The 16260-nt window shown below is 49.9% G+C and overlaps 2 protein-coding genes across 4 annotated transcripts in view; one reads left to right on the top strand and one right to left on the bottom strand.

Moving 5' to 3' along the window:
- Positions 1 to 619: 619 nt before the first annotated feature.
- REM1 (RRAD and GEM like GTPase 1) lies at positions 620 to 10802 on the bottom strand. Of its 3 annotated transcripts, XM_006154712.2 has the most exons (6): positions 10698 to 10802; positions 10099 to 10208; positions 9284 to 9844; positions 8109 to 8191; positions 2198 to 2399; positions 620 to 1129 (listed from the first exon to the last, which is right to left on the bottom strand). In XM_006154712.2, exons 3-6 carry the CDS (start codon positions 9630 to 9632, stop codon positions 858 to 860), a joined length of 906 nt encoding a protein of 301 aa, XP_006154774.1. In that variant the 5' UTR covers positions 9633 to 9844; positions 10099 to 10208; positions 10698 to 10802; the 3' UTR covers positions 620 to 857. The 3 variants fall into 3 exon arrangements, with proteins under 3 accessions (XP_006154774.1, XP_006154773.1, XP_006154776.1); XM_006154711.2 differs by lacking the exon at positions 10099 to 10208; XM_006154714.2 differs by lacking the exon at positions 10099 to 10208 and having other exon boundaries at positions 9284 to 9840.
- Positions 10803 to 15580: 4778 nt separating this feature from the next.
- Positions 15581 to 16260, top strand: part of DEFB124 (defensin beta 124) — a 3538-nt gene continuing 2858 nt past the window's right edge. Inside the window, exon 1 of the mRNA XM_027774268.1 lies at positions 15581 to 15722. Within this exon, the coding sequence (XP_027630069.1) occupies positions 15665 to 15722 (58 nt within the window). The 5' untranslated portion in view covers positions 15581 to 15664. The remainder of the gene's footprint in view (positions 15723 to 16260) is intronic.

The following is a 16260-nucleotide window of genomic DNA, read 5'->3' as shown; positions in this document are numbered from 1 at the left end:
CATGGGCTGTAGTCCAACACGACTGAGTTGGAATAATCCTAGCAACTTCACTATACAGTTGTATGGTCTTGGGTATGAGGACTTCCTTGTCCTGTATCTCAGTCTCCTAATTAATAAAACAGCTCCCTCCTCCCGGGTGTTGTCAGGATTAACTAACAATTGCAACAGTTTATTACGCTCTCAACAGACACCAGCTTCTACAAGTCTTGCCAGGATGAGGGCTGAGATTCCTTCTAGATAATAATCTGTGAATCTGTAGTCTTTTAAATGAGCTGAATAGCATGCCATTACACTGAACTGCGACTGTGATTCAGTATGTCTCTTTCAAAGACCTGGGGCAGGGATCATACCCCGTTGTTGGAAGAGGGCCTGAGCACATAATTGATCCAATGACTTTACTGATTGGCCCTGACACCCAGGCCAGCAGGCTAAACCCGTGTGCAGCCAGTGTAGGCAGGACAGCAGGAGGTGGAGACATATCTGCAAGAGTCCAAGGAGGGAGGTCTGAGCATTCAGACAGGACATCCTTCTTGTATGGTTTATTGTAGGGGATTCCGAGGGTTGGCCAGAGCCCAGAACCTAGAAGGATTTCTACTAAAAGACAAAAAAAAAAAAAAAAAAAAAAAATCCTAGTTTGTGCCCAGTTTGAGGCTTCTGCCCCACAGTCTGTCCATCACTTCTCCAGGGTGGAGGGGTCCCCGAGGTTCTGGCTCTGGGCAATGCTCCAGCCACTAAGGCAGGAGGCAAGCAAGACCCACGATGCTGTCTCCAGGCAATGCTGCCTATGCCTCTTGTTGGCATTGGAAGAGCCCAGAATGCATCCTAGTGTTTCTCCACCCCCAAGAGGGCTGGAGGCCTCAGAGAACGGCCAGGTTGTGGCAGGACTTGGAACGAGCTTTGAGTGCCCGGCGGCGGGCGCTACGGGCCGTCAGACGCGCCAGGAAGCGACGCGCGCGCTGGCCAAGGCTGGCCCGCCTCCTAGGTGCAGGTGGCTCCTGGGCCGCGCAGTCCCGGCGGCGCAAGCGCAGTTGGCGCACTACGCCCTCGAAGAGCTCGGCCACGTTGTGCTGCAGAGTAGCTGAAGTCTCGATGAACTTGCAGTCGAACACCACTGCGCAGGCGCGGCCCTCTGCCGAGGCGGTGTCAGACGAGCGGGGTGCAGGAGCCATAACCAAAAGCGGTGAAAGAGAGAGAGAGGTGTGTTCAGTCTCAATCGGAAACAGTTTTTAATCCAGTGTGCCCACACCTAGTACTGGTGTCAGGGGAGTCGTAGATAAATCAGGCCGGGCTTTCAGGAGTTAGTTCCTAGGCTAGTGACTGATACCTGTAGTGGAATGAGGTTGGGAAGACAGGGAAGCTAGGACAGCTAGGGACCAAACTGGACGTCAGGTAAGAGGTCTAATCAGCTGTGTATTACTGTGTATAACCCTGGAGGAGCTTGTTAAAATGCAGTATCCTGGGCCCACCCTCAGGAATTCTGATTATGTAGGTTTGGGATGAGGTCTGGGAACTTGCAACTTGAGGTCTGGGTAGTTGCTGGCTAACAGTATTATATTTTGTAGACAGGGCTTTGTGAAATTTGAGTTTATAATTTTTCTCACTGTATTTTGGAGCCAATAAAAGTGTTTTCGTTTTGATTTTCAAATGTAAGCCTTTTTTTTTTCTTTCAAATTTTGCCAGAGGGTGTGTGTGCTTGCCCTGTGGGAGACAGAGACCTAGAAAGAGAGGGCAAGTGAGAAAGCACCCCTGTGGAGAATGACCACACTGGAATCCCTCACTTCTCTTTGCTTTTGGGATTTGGGGCACACACACACATGTGTGCAGCGTGTTTCTTGGTGGGGCCTATCATGTCTGGATAAAGTGTCTTTGATTAAGGCCAGAGGGAGACATAGGAAAATTTTTAAGCAAAGAAGTGACAGTCAGCTCTGGTTCTGGGACATTCTGGCACCCTATGAGGAGGCCTGATTGAGTGGGGGCAGAGAAGTATGGGGACTGGCCAGGCTAAAGTGGATGCCAGGGTAGGGGAGAGGCAGTGGATACCGAGGGAGGGGGATGTGGGATTAGTGGAGGTGGGTTTGATAGGACTGAGGAGGGGTTGGTTTGGACGGAGGGGTTGGCAGGAGCAGTCACAGAGATGAAGAGCACTTGAAGAGGGGCAGGATGGGCCGGAGAGAGAAGGGCAGGGTGGAGGGCTCACCTTCCACAGACACTTCCCGGCAGCGGGCCAAGTCTGCCTTGTTGCCCACGAGGATGATGGGCACGTGGTCTGCCTGGTGTGTGCGTCGCAGCTGGATGCGGAGCTCAGAGGCACTCTCAAAGCTGCCCCGGTCTGCGATGGAGTACACGATGACGTAGGCGCTGCCCACCTGCAGCCACGACTCTTGGGTCCAGCTCTCGTCCTGTGGGCAAGGGACCCCAGCCCCTCCTCAGAGGGTGCCTAGGCCCTGGCTGAGAAATGTGGGGCAGGGATAGTCTAATGGGTGAGGTGAGGGTGAGGTTTATACTTGGACAGGCTGGGGGCCAAATTCTGCCTTAAGTCCCTGGGTCACATTGTGAAAACCACTGATCTTGAAGCTTCAGTTTCTCTGCTTGAAAAATTGGGCTAAGGACACTGCAGTCTTTCATTCGTTGCTTACTTCTGAAGGCTAAGCATGGGAGACAAGAGATTTACTTGGTCCCTTTTCTTTCTTTCTTATTTATTTAATTCTATCTATCATTATTATTATTATTTAATTTGTTACGGAACATGTGTGTTCACCAGAGAGAAAGAGAGAGGGAAAATGAGAAAGCAAGCCCCCAGGTCTGGTACACGAACCCTGATCAGTCATGTGAGAATCCAGCACCCAAACCACCATGCCACCTGGCTGGCCCCTACTTGTTCCCTTTTCTTGCTAAGAAGGGTCCGGCTTTGCTTGTTCAGATCATTTGTCTGGTTTCTGAGGAGGGTTAGGCCTTACTGAACAGTTCTTTTGACCCTCTGTAATCCAGAACTAAGAGAAAAAAAAAGGAAAAGAAGTGAGAACAGGAGGCTGACTTCAGGAAGGCATTTTTCAGGACAGTTTTGAAGGGAGGGAGGTGAAGGAGCCCCTGTGGAGTGCCAGTTCAGAAGGGGATGAGCCGGCAAAGGGAACTTTAAAGGAGTAGAGTCCTTCCAAGTCATTTGGCCAAGGAAAGGAAAGAACTAGTGTTTTCATAGTCTGCTCTGGAGGATGATCTTTTGTCAGGGAAAGCTCTGAGGCTGGACCACCTCGGTAGTTACCTTATAGCTGACTAATAAATAGGTCATGTCTTCCAGAAGCTCATGGTCTGGCTGGGAGGCTATGGAAATGGAGAGCTATAATGCAGTATGGTAAGTACCATTAAGAGGCATATGCAGTGGGGCAAGCAGGTGGTGTGGTGGTTAAGGCACTGGACTCCCACTGGCCAACCAGAGTTTGAGTCCCAGACCTGGTGGCTTGAAAATCATGGCAGGCACATGTGCATGTCCCAAATCCTGAGAGAATGGAGGAGAAGGGATTGTGGCATAGCCATCCCCCAGTGGGTGGTTTCTCACTTTCCCTCTCTTTTTCTCTCTCAGGTGAGTGCATGCGCCCTATGGCAAAAATCTTAAAAAAAAAAAAAAAAAGACACAAAAAACAGGTATATGTAAGTGGATTCAAGAGTCATGGGAGGGAGATGGGGAGGCCAGACCTAGTTAACCTGGCAGAGTATGGGAGGACTTCACAGTGGACTGGTGAGTGGGACTTGAAATGATGAGCAGGCCAAGGAGGAGGGAAGAGATTCTAGAGAGAGGAGCAGTCAGAGTTAAGGCCTGGAGTGGTGGAAGCATAGGTTGTGGGGCTGGGGTGGAAAGAAGCCAGAGAAAGTTTTTGAAAGCCAAATAAGAATAGTAAAGCATTTTAAAGAGATTTGAGATGATGGATATGCTAAGTACTCAGATTCCTGGACCATGTTGTTAAAGGGGAGGGGGATGAGTTCTGTATTCACAGCAGCCAAGGTGTGGAATCAGCAACCTGTGTCCATCAACAGGTGAGTGGGTAAAGAAAACGCAGTGTGTATACAATACACTCAATGGAATACTCTTCGGTCATGAGAGAATGAAATCCTATCATTTGTGGCAACATGGATGGGCCTGGAGGACATTATTTTGGGTTGTTGGAAAAGTCATGATGTCATTTTTCTACATTTGTCTACGTAAAAATGTGTCATAACTTTTCCAACAACTCAATATCAAGTGATATAAGCCAGGCACAGAAAAACAAATACCACATGTTCTCGCTCATATGTGGAAGCTAAAAAAAGTTGACCGCATTCATAGAAGCAGAGAGCAGACGGCCATTACCAGAGACTAGGAAGGAGAGTGGGGGTGGGGTGGGGAGAGGTTGGCTAGTGGGTATAAATTATGGTCACAGAGGAGGACTAAGCCCTAGTGTTCTGGAGCACAGTAGGATGACTATGGTTTATAATAATTTATTGTATATTCAAAGCAGCTAGAAGAGAGGAATTTGAATGTTCCCACACAAGGAAATACAGAGATTTGAGATGAGGAGATGCTAAGTACCCTGAATGGATGACCGCAGAATGTATACATGTATCAGAACATTACACTGTACCTCATAAATATGTATGATTATGTGTCAACTAAACATAGAACTAAAAAAGGAAGAAAGAAAGGCAGGTAAGAAGGAAGGGATGGGGGATAAGTTCTAGGTAAGTTCTTAACAGCCTATTGATCACACCCCAGGCCAGGTAACCTTGGGATGGAGTCACACAGATGTGGGTCTTGACCTTGATTATGGACTGGTTTCTTCCTCCCTCTGGGTCCCAATTTGCCCATCTGTAGAACAAGAGGGTGGGTCTTGACCATTCAATCTTTCATTGCACAAATACATATGGAAAATGGAAAATTTGTCCTGCGTTAGAATTACAAAAGTCAGTTGGTACATGTATTGGTAGATAGGAACCCAATGAGAATGTGGTCTGGGCCAGTAGGTGGCATGCTGGCTAGGGCGCTGGACTCCCATATTGCTGACCGTAGTTTGAGTCTCAGACCTGGTGGCTTGCTTTCTTGCTTTTTTTTTTTTCTCTCTCTCTCTGTCACTCTCTGGTAAGTGCACATGCCCTGTAGCAAATTTAAAAAATAATAATAATAGGGGTCAGCAGGTGGCATGGTGGTTGGGGTGCTGGACTCCCACATGGCTGACTATGGTTTGAGTCCTGGACCTGGTGGCTTGCTTTCTCTCTTTCTCTTTTTCTCTCTCTCTCTGGTCAAATTAAAATAAATAAATTAATTAAATTTTAAGAATTAAATTATATATATATATAGAGAGAGAGAGAGAGAAAGAGATTTTTGCTCTAAGGCATGTGTGCTCACCAGAGAGACAGAGAGAAACAGAAAGACAGAAAGTGAGAAATCACCCCCAGGAGAGGTGGCCATGTTGCAATCCCGTCTTGTCCATTTTCTTCTTGGGATCTTGGGCATGTACGCACACGCGCCGAGTGTGAGTTTCAAGCTGCCAGGTTCAAGACTCAAACTGTAGTCAACCATGTGGGAGTCCAGGGACACTATCTGCTGGTCCCCTTTTTTTAAGAAAAGTTTTTGCTATAGGGCATATGCTTTTGCTGGAGAGACAGAAAGTGAGAAATCACCCCCCCAGGGGATATGACCATACCGTAATCCCTTCTCCATTTTTCTCTAGGGATTCTGGACATGTGCCTGGTGTGAGTTTCAAGCCACCAGATCTGGGACTCAGACTGTAGCCAGCCATGTAGAAGTCCAGTGCCTAAACCACTATGCCACTTGCTGGTCCCCAGACCACTCTTCTTAACTTACTTGACTCCACTCCACAAGATGCTCAACTGCATCTAAAAAGTAGACCTTCTCTCATCAGCCTGTGAGCTCCACGAAACCAGGCAGGGGTCACGTCAGCCTCACCACTCTCTCCAATGTCCTGACCCATCACAGACACCAGCAAGTATTTCTGAATGAATGAGTGAGTGAGTGAAGGAGCGACACCTGGGCTGAAGGTTCAGAGGGTGAAACTCCCAGCGGGGTGGAGAGGGGCAGTCTTAGTGCATAGGGTACAGGTTCTGGGGTTCTGTAGATCTAGGTTTGAATTCCGCTTGCTATCTGAGAGCTTTGGTGCTTACTTCCTTAGAGAGATGAGACCCCAAGGGATTTTTAGATTTTTCTCTTTGCTTAGGTGTATTTCCTCAAAGTTTTACAAGTATGTAAAAGGGACTTTAAAAAGTTCATGGGAAAATTGGGATCAGGCAGTGGTGATACAATGGGATGTGTGTGGGAAAGGTGCTGGGTTTGTGTTCCGTGAACCCCCTGAGCACACCAAGTACTGATCCAGGCTAGCTGAGAGTGGGGGGGTCACTGCAGAATGAGGACCCTGTTGGTGGGGCTTATCTCTCCTTCTCCCCCACTGTTTGTCTCTCTCTCTCTGTTGCTCAGGGAATAAATAATTTTAAAAAGTTTATGGGACTGGGACCAGCAGTTGGTATAATCGCTATGCTGCTGGACTCCCATGCAATCAACTGTGGTTTGAATTCCAAACCCGGTGGCTTAAACTCATGCCGGGCGCGTGTGCGTGTATGCTCAAGATCCCAAGAGGAGAATGGAGGAGAAGGGATTGTGGCATGGCCATCCCCCCTGGGGGGTGATTTCTCCCTTTCTGTCTCTCTCTTTCTGGCGAGCGTATGCACCCTATAGCAAAAACCTCTTAAAAAAAGTTTATGAGGCTGGCTTTGTGGTCTAGTGATTAAAGTAGCCGGATCCCATATGACTGATCAAGGTATGAATCCTGCCTCAATGTCTTGAAAGACATTCTCTCTCTCTCTCTATCTCTCTGTCTGTGTGTGTGTGCATGTGCATGCCCTAAATCCTGACCATTTGGAGAGATGGAGGAGAAAGAAACTGAGATATGACCACACTTTCTCCTTCTCTGTCTCTCTGTTTCTGTCTGGTGAGCACGTGTGCCCTCTGGCAGTTAAAAAAAGTTCACAGTAAAATGTAATTGAAATACAATTTTATTTTGGCACAAAAAAATGGAAATCTATGTATATTTTTTGCCATAATGTGCATTTTCCATGAACTTTTCGAAGACCCTACATATTACCTGTGTAGCAAAAGAAAATCCAAACAAGATAATAGTAAAAGGAGGATCAACCAGTGGCTCGGAGGTTAAGGCACTAGATGACACATGGCCACTCTGAGGTCCAAGTCCTGGTTCTGGCAGTTTGAAAATCATGCCAGGTGCGTGTGCATATGTGCTCAAGATTCTGAGAGGAGAATGAATGAGAAGGGATTGTGGCATGGCCATCCGGCCTGGGGGATGATTTCTCACTCTCTCTCTCTCTCTCTGTCTGTCTGGTGAGTGCATGTATCTTACATAAAAACTAAAAACCAAATGCAAAGAAAGAAAATAACAATAGCAACATGTCCCTGCCAGTTGCTCTCTTCCCACTTTGGAAGGGTTAGGGAAGACTACTCTTTGATTTTCTTCTTCACAAGCTACCAAGTTATAATGAATAAGAATTATCATCTACAATTCTTCACCCCCGTTCAGCATTTTTTTCATGCTCCAAACTGGGCTCACCTCTGAAATTGCATAAGAATTAAAAAATGAATAACTGATGAGCAAGGCAGGAATGACTGACCCATTTATCAGATGAGGAAGCTGAAGCTCAGAGTGGATAGTTGATTACACAAAGCTACACAAATACTAAGAAAAAGAAAAAAGGGAAGGGTTCAACCTTAGGCACGTTGGTGTCAACTCCAGTGATCCTTCTGCACAAGTGGGTTGGTGAGGTGGCATGAGGGTGACAATGACAAGAGTTCTGGGGGAGAGGCACATCCTGGGGTGGCTGCTGGGAGGGGATCAGTGGAGGGAGAAGGAAAAAGTAGGGGAAGCTAGTGGAGTGAGGTCAAGGTCATGAGGTTTTTGTCTCTGATTGGGAAGACTGCTTAGGGCATGTGGATTTTTTGGGGGGTTGCTGAGGAGGGCCCCCACTGGACCCTGCTCTGTGGTGTCTCAGGAAGGGCCAGGAGTCTGGTAGTAGGCTCACCACCCTCCCCGCAGATCCCACCTACAGTGCCATACCAGTTTCTCGGCCTCCCAGGTGTCCACGACCACCAGTGTGGTGTCCTCTCCATCCACGGTGAGGGTCCTCTCATATACATCTCCTGCAACCGAGGGGAGAGCAGGATCTCAGGAAGGCAGGGCAGGCCTAGGAGGGTGGGGGGGGTGTCCCTAGCTTCCTTTCTGGTCACATCACCCCCTCCACTTCTCTTTGGAAATGTTCATATGCTTTTTTGATGTCTGTCTCTTGTGGTAGGTCAAGAAGCTCCCTGAGGAGCCCATGTCAATATAGTACCCGGCACATAGTAGGTGTCAATATAGTACCTGGCACATAGTAGGTGCTCAGAAGCTGGTTTGATGGAATGAGTGAAGGGTGCGGGTTAAAATTGGCTGAGGGTTAAAGTTCTTCCAGTCCTGCTCTGTCTCTGGCTTAGTGTGTGCTGCAGACAGTTATGTTACCCCCTCTGGGCCTCAGTCTCTCCATGTGTAACACACACAGGTGTACCTAGGTACACCTCCCACAGGGTCTTCACTCTGGGGGTCAAGGCTGGAGAAGGAGCCCGACCACACTGTCCCCACCATCTCTCTGCTTTCAACCAACTCGCCTCCTGATTCGCCCTGTGTTCTCTCGGCCAGTCCTCAGGAGGCCATCTTCATACTTCTATCCTTTCCCCATCCTCCATCTCCCCGGGGGGGCCCTGGCCCTCTCAGCTCACTGCATTTTTTGGGGAATAAGGCCACCTAGAGCCCAGAATTTGGGCCTGAGAGCCTCCATTCTCAGAAGGATCTTCATTTTGCTGCAGGTGATGGTGGCCATGGGTGGGTTTCTATGGGCCTGGGGGGAGGATCTGAGGGCAGGGGAATTGAAGCTGAGTGCGAGCCCACCATGTTTGGATACTCAATCAGAATTGCCCCTCTTGTGACATGCAAATAAATCCTACATCCTTTACCCATAAGAAACTGGCAAATTTCTCATTCTATGTTAGCACTTTCCCTCCCCCAGAGCCGGGATCATTGTGCAAAGCTGTGCCCACACAACTCAGAGCGGAGTACCGTTCTCCTGTCCTGATGTGAATGACGCTCCTTAGGGCTGAACAGTGTGTGACTTGTACACCTGTTCTTGGCAGCCCTGAGGCCCTGGTGACAGGGCTTTCACTCCTTTGGCGGCATCCCAGCCCAGCCCACAGGGCCCCTACCTCCCAGCTGCTCATGGAGGTCCCGCTCTTGCTTCCCAGCAAACAGGCTGGCCAGGCTGGTCTTTCCGACGCCGGGATCTCCAAGCAGCACCACACGGTAGAGAGTCTCCCAGGAGCTTTCAGAGTCGCTGGATTCAGAGGACCAACTTTCAGGGGCAGGAGAAGGTCTCTGGGTGGGAGGGTTGAGGGAGGCCGACTGGCCCAGCCGGGGATGCTGGGTTTGAGTGGAGGGTGCTGTGCACAGGGTGCTGTGCGGTACAGGTAGGCGGTTCCGGCCAGACAGAGGCAGTGGGGTGCTGGCTCGCCGGTGCAGAGTGGTCTTTGCTTCCTGCTGGGTGTTTAGTGTCATTTCTTGGTGGGGGGAGCTTTGCTTGCTCCTAACTCGTTCCTGGGAATGGGCAGTGAGCCAGTTGCTTTGAGTCCCTTCTATAGGGTCCTGGGGAGCTGCTTGGTTGGCTTCCTCCAGAGTTCTCTCTTGTTCAACTGGAGGAACAGTCAGGCGCCTCAGCTCCCTGGGCGCAGTACTTTCTGGTTTCAGGCCCAGGGTAAACCTGGGTCTGCCTGGAAGAGGTGAGTGCCCAGGTCGTGAACACACACAGGCACGCATGCACAAGGGCAGGTTCCCTTGCCTTAAGGATGACCCACCCGGGGTCATCTGCCATCCATACAGCCAGGCAGAAGGGGAGCAGCCAGGTGGGATGTCCGCACATGCACATGCACCCCATATACACACGCCTCCCCCTCCCACTTAGAATAGGAGGCCCTCCTTTTGAAAGGCATCTGAATTGCCCCATCTCCCCCACCGTCTCTCTCACACGATTCTGGGTTGGGGGTGTAGCAGAGGGTTGAAGGCCCCTGGTGATTTACTTCCTCTCCTCAGTTCCAAGGGGTCTGAGGAAGCGGCAGGACCACGGAGTGGTTGGTCCTACAGAAGGGCAAGGAGAGTCTGGGGGTTCCCTCTGGCTGTAACCCGAGTGCCCTGGTGCCATGGGAACAGCGTGTCTGGCCCGCCCCCTGCGTGAAAAATTCAGGAGCGGCCGGCGTGATGGCCTTCAGCTGCTGTCGTGGGGCCGGGGCTGAGAGCTGGCCGGGCCCCAGGTTTGGTGATAGATCAGGTCAGGGTTCGAGCGGAGGGGAGGGACGGAAAGAGGAGCCCACAGGCTCTGGGACGCATATGCTGTTCCCGGAATCTGGGTCCGAGTTTTCCCAGCCCGGAGGTTCTGGATGTGAGTCCCTAAGGTGGAGGTCCTTGTCCGAGCCTACCCAACCCTCCCGGCTCCGAGTCTGAGGACGTCACCCCCTAGGACGCGGTTTCGAGGCCCCCCGCCCCGCCTGCGTTGCAGATCCCCATGCAGGCGCCGGAGGAACTCCGCTCCAACTTCTGCAAGTTGGCAGCGGCTGCGCGCAGCTTTACCTTGGCGTAGGGAGGGGTCTAGGGTCTCCCGCTGTCTCAGCTGCGGGGTGCTCCAGACAGTCCCACTGGCCTCGGCTCGCAGCCCCTCAGGCGGTCCAGCCCAGCAGCCCGGGCCGGGGGAGGAGCCCCCACCCCGCCCCATCCAGCCCCGCCCCATTTGGGCCGCCCTGGGGTCCCCGCCCCAAGGCCTTGGTCGCTCAAGCACTTTTCTGAGTGCAAAGCTCAACCAACCGGCTGCCTCCAGTTCGACGCCTTGGCTAGGGGTGGCGGTGTTGTGGGTGTTGGGGTGGGAGACATGAGAGGGCTAGCGTGGGGGCTCTGGATCCCCAGCTATGTATCCACCTCTGCAACGGCAGAGGATGCCCCTTTGGCTCTGAGTAAAACCACTTGAGGAACTTGTTACACGTTCCCAGAGCCATCTTCCAAGAGAGGAGGATTCTACCGAGCTAAAGAGGGGAAAGGGGTTCAGGAATCTACATTTTAAACAAGGGTCCGGGTGATCCTGATACAGAGAGGTGGTGGACCCCACCTTGAGAAACTGCTTTGGAGGGAGAACTAATTTGGGGTGATGGGTTGGGGGAAGAGAGAGCTCAGAAAGTCTTGCACCGAAGAGTTTTGACTATCCTATTTGTTCTTTCTTTTTTAAAAATTTGCCAGAGGGTGTGTGCACTTTCTGGAGAGAGGCAGAGAGACACAAGGAAAGTAAGAAATCATCCCCCATGGGAGATGCTCTTGCCGCAATCCCTTCTCTATTTCTCCTTTTGAGATTTTGAGCATGTATGCCTGGTGTGTTCTTCAAGCTGTGGGCTCTGGGACTTGAACTGTCCAGCTGGCTGTGTGGAATCCAGTCTCTGCAACCACGAGCCAGCAGCTGGCCCTGAACATCTTGCTTAGGCATCATTCACTTGCCAGCAGGATTAGCTGGTCCTGGGTCTCAGGTCTCTGCCTTTCAGCCTACTGTCCCTTTCTATTATGGTTCAGGGCTTTTCTTTCTTTCTTTTATAAACTTTTCTCAGACATGTAGGAGGAGGAAAGAGACACTGATCTTGGTATAGAAGTTGGCTGCAGGGCCCTGGTCATGTTGACCTGTGGGTCCAGGATCCAGGCTCTTTGAGTCAAGTGCTTCCCTTTGGGTATTGAGGGACAGGGGTGTGTATGTATGTGGGGCCATGGCGACCAGGCTGTACCTGTGGGTGGGCTCATTGTCATGGTTGAGGGGGTCCAAGTGTCCAGCTTGAAAAGCACCCATGGCAGCCCAGTAGAACGGCTCAGCCCACGCAGGTCTGGGGCAGATGCTGAACTGACTCAGGCCTGGCTTCCTTCCGGGGCTTGGCACTCTGAACCTCCCTTCCCCACCTGCAAGATGGCTGTGTGTGGTGCAGCACCGTCATTGTTGGGGAGTGAGGTGACTTGACTTCCAGTCCCAGCCCTGCAACTCTGTGGCTCCATGATCTTAGGAAGTTAATTCGCCTCTTCAAGTTTCATTTTCTTTATTTAAAACTGTTATCTGGAATCGACTCTGTGGCCTGGTGACTAAGGGACCCGAATCCCACATGGTCAGTTGTGGTTTGAATCCCAATTCTGAGGCTCGAAAAACACATGTGCACGTGTGCATGCATGCCCCAAATCCTGACAGAATGAAGAGATGGTGGCAAAGGGATTGTGGGGTCTGAATCCCACCCCCATCTGTCTGTCTTTCTCTGCTGAGTGTACACATCCACTAGTAATAATGATAATAATAAAAGACAAAATCGGGACCAGCAGTTGGCATAATGGCTATGTCTCTGGACTCCCATGCAGTCGACAGCTATTCAAGTCCTAGACCCAGTGGCTTGAACTCACGCCGGCACATATGCATGCGTGCCCAAGATCCCGTGAGGAGAATGGAGGAGAAGGGATTGCAGTGTGGCCATCCCTCCTGTAGGGTGATTTCTTGCTTTCTATCTCTCTGTTTCTCTCTGTCTTTCTGGCGAATGCACACACCCTATAGCAAAAACGACTCCAAAAAAAAAAAAAAAGGACAACATTATTATCCAAACAGATTACATCCTTGCTCAAAAAAACTTTTAGGGGCCAGGAGGTGGTGCAGCAGTAACACACTGGATGCACATGAGAAAGGTGCTGGGTTCACGTAACAGGTCCCTCTGAACATGCTGGGCATACACGCATGTGCCCATGATCTGGACTGGCAGAGCCTGGGGGTGGGAATCCTTGTTGGGGGTCCCTGTCTTTCTTCTTCTTTCACAACATAAAAACATAATTAAAAAAAATACAACCTCTTTTTTAAAAAAATTTTTTAAAGAGAGATTTTTGCTATAGGGTGTGCACACTCACTGGAGCGACAGAGAGAGAAAGAGACAGAAAGTGAGAAATCACTCCCTGGGGGGGGGCGGGGGGCCACACCACAATCCCTTCTTCTCTAGGGATCTTGGGTATGCACTCACACATATCCAGTGTGAGTTTTAAGCTGCCAGGCCCAGGACTTGAACTGTGGTCAACTACATGGGAGTCCAACGCTGTAACCATTACACCATCTGCTGGCTCCGAAAAAATGAAAACAAAAACAAAGCCAAAAAAAACCCATACAGTCTCTTCTGTTGACTACAGTACAACTCATCATGTCTTCTGCAGGGTCATTTCAACTGCTCCCCTCCAAGCAAGTCCAGGCCCCATTCTTTCAGGCACATTCTGTTTCTCTGCCGGGGAAATGCTTTCTTTCTCCTTCTCATCTTTCACTATGTGACTTAGAAGCCTGCGTACAGGGACCAGCAGTTAGCATAATGGGTATGTCGCTGGACTCCCATCTAGTCGACCGCGGTTCGATTCCTGGACCTGGTGGCTTTAAACTCATGCCGGGCACGTGTGCATGCATGCCCAAGATCCCGAGAGGAGAATGGAGGAGAAGGGATTGTGGTGTGGCCATCCCCCCGGGGGGTGATTTCTCTCTGTCTCTCTGGCGAGCGCACACGCCCTATAGCAACAAAACAAAACAAAATAAAAACAAAAAACCTCTCCAAAAAAAAAGTAAAAAATAAGCCTGTGTACAGACACCATCTAAGCTCTGTACATACGCTATACCAGTGGTGCTCAAGTGTTGGTGCCATCACCTGGAGAACTTGTTAAACCACAGCTCGGTAGGACCCCATCCCTCACCCCCACAGCTTTTGATTCTGTAGGTTTGGGGTAGGGCTCAAGAATTTGCTTTTCCAACAAGTTCTGGGTGTTGCTGCTGCTTGCTGGTTTGGGGACCACACTTTAAGAATCCCCATTATTTCACTTAATTCTCTAAATTAGATAGCAATTAATGGCTATGAGGTAGAGACTATTATCCCCCCTCTTTTTTTTTTTTTTGTTTGTTTGCTACAGGGCATTAGTGCTAGCCAGAGAAAGAGAGAGAGAGAGAGAGAGAGAGAGAGAGAGAGAGAAATCACTCCCCAGAGGGGATGGCCGCACCACAATCCCTTCTCCTTCCTTTTCCTCTAGAGATTTTGGGCACATGTGCACATACATCTGGTGTGTTTTTCAAGTCACTGGGTCTGGGACCCAAACCACACAGCTAGCCACATGAGATTCAGTTACCTTAACTTCCATGCCACTTACTTACCCTACTCTTTCCATTTAGGATGAAAATTTTGCCAGAGGATTCATGTACTTGTCAGAGAGAGAGAAATAGAGAGAGAAAGAGGGAGGGAGAGAGAGAGAGAGACAATATCCCCCCGCCCCCCCCATAGGGAATGGTCACACCACAATCCCTTCTCTTCCATCTCTCTTTCATTTTGGGATTTGGGCATGCATACACATGTGCCTGGTGTGTTTCTCAAACCACTAGGTCTGAGCCTCAAACTGCTGGGTTGGTCATGTGGAATCTGGCTGCCCCAACCAGCCATGGAGCTTGGCTCACCTTCTCATTTTACAGTAGGCATAAACACATTTTTATTTTTTTAATTTTTGGAAGATGTGTGTGCTCACCAGAGAGAGAGAGAAAGCACCCCCAAAGGGATATGGTCATGCTACAATCTTTTCTCTTCCATTCTCCACCCTGTCAGGATTTGGGGCATGCACGTATGCCTGGTGCATTTATCAAGCTGCCATGCCAGGGCTGAGATCTGAACTTCGGCCTGCCAGGTGTGATCTGGCTTCCGTAACAGAGCCAGCCCGATACATGCTCTCCAGATGGGCCAGTGGATTCTAGTCCCAGCTGCTTGGCGTTAGAAGAGACACCTCCATTTATTAGCTTTGTAAGGAAGGCTTGTCATCGCTTCCTAGATGACAGCCTGAGACTCCGAAAGGGTAAGTGACTTGACCAAGGTCTCAGCAATGTGTGGGAAAGGACACTAGGACTCAACTAGGTCCCTCTCAAGTCAAGGCTCTCCCCTCCCTTTCAGGTGAGGAAGATGTTGTTTCTTTCTTTTTCTATTTTTCTTTTTGGAGAGGTTTTTGCTATAGGGCGTGTGAGCTCACCAGAAAGACAGAGAGACAGAGAGATGGAAAGCGAGAAATCTCCCCCCAGGGTGGATGGCCATGCCGCAATTCCTTCTCCTTTATTCTCCTCTCGGGATCTTGGGCATGCAAACACACACACCCAGTGTGAGTTTAAGCCACTGGGTCCGGGACTCGAACTGTGGTCGACTACATGGGAGTCCAGCGACATAGCCATTATGCTAACTGCTGGTCCCAGGAAGATGTCCAGTTTCTGTTCACAGCCATTGTCTCAGAAAATTCTGTCCCCAGCTTCAGAGCTCAGCAGCCTCCCCAGTTCAAGAGCTCAGCAGCCTCTGGAAGAGGCGGCTGCCCTATTCCCACGTAGCTGGCTGAGTCCCAGTCCTGGGGCCACACATCTCATTCTCCCGCTTAGGTTGGCTGCCCACAGCCCTTCCTTCACCTGCAGCCCAATAAAGGCTGGGGGTGAGCTGCAAGGCTCAGCTCTCTCGGTTCCTCTCCTCCACAACCTCCAGAGGCCTGTGGCCATGACACAGCTGTATCTGCTCATTGTGGCTCTCCTGGTCTTGGGTCATGTGCCACCAGGTAACTTCACGTGTGTGTGTGTGCGTGTGTGTGTGTGTGTGAGGATGAGGCGTAGGCTCTCAGGCCCTAGAGGACAGAGGTGTCCTAGACCAGCACTTAAGTTCTGGCCTCACCGCTCACCTACTGGATAGCTAAGAACAGGCTGCTAACTCAGCCTGCACTTCACGTTCTGAATTTGTAGCATGGATTCACTCAATAAATATGCATTAGAAAAATATCATACGGTATGTCAGGCACTGTTATGACTGTGGATCTAGTTGTGAAAGAAAGCAAGGTTCCTGCTTTTATGGAGCTGAGATTTCAGTTGGTAGAGATGGAAACTGAACAGAAAACATGAACTGAGGTAGGTTGGGATCAGTGCTATAAAGAATAAAGGCAAGACAAGGGGTTCGAGTAGCACACGCATGAGGCGGGTCATGGGGAAATTAATGGCATCGCTCAAGAAGGCCTCTGATAATTTTTTCTTTTTTTTAAGAGAGATTTAAAATATTTTTTTTTAAATTTAACTTTATTTATTTTAAACAATTTGACCAGAGAG

This window comes from Tupaia chinensis, unplaced genomic scaffold (genome assembly GCF_000334495.1).
Source record: "Tupaia chinensis unplaced genomic scaffold, TupChi_1.0 Scaffold000418_1, whole genome shotgun sequence".
In the NCBI taxonomy this organism is placed as follows: Eukaryota; Metazoa; Chordata; class Mammalia; order Scandentia; family Tupaiidae; genus Tupaia; species Tupaia belangeri.
Note: the sequence above shows the minus strand (reverse complement) of the source record. Positions and strands in the feature narration are given on the sequence as shown.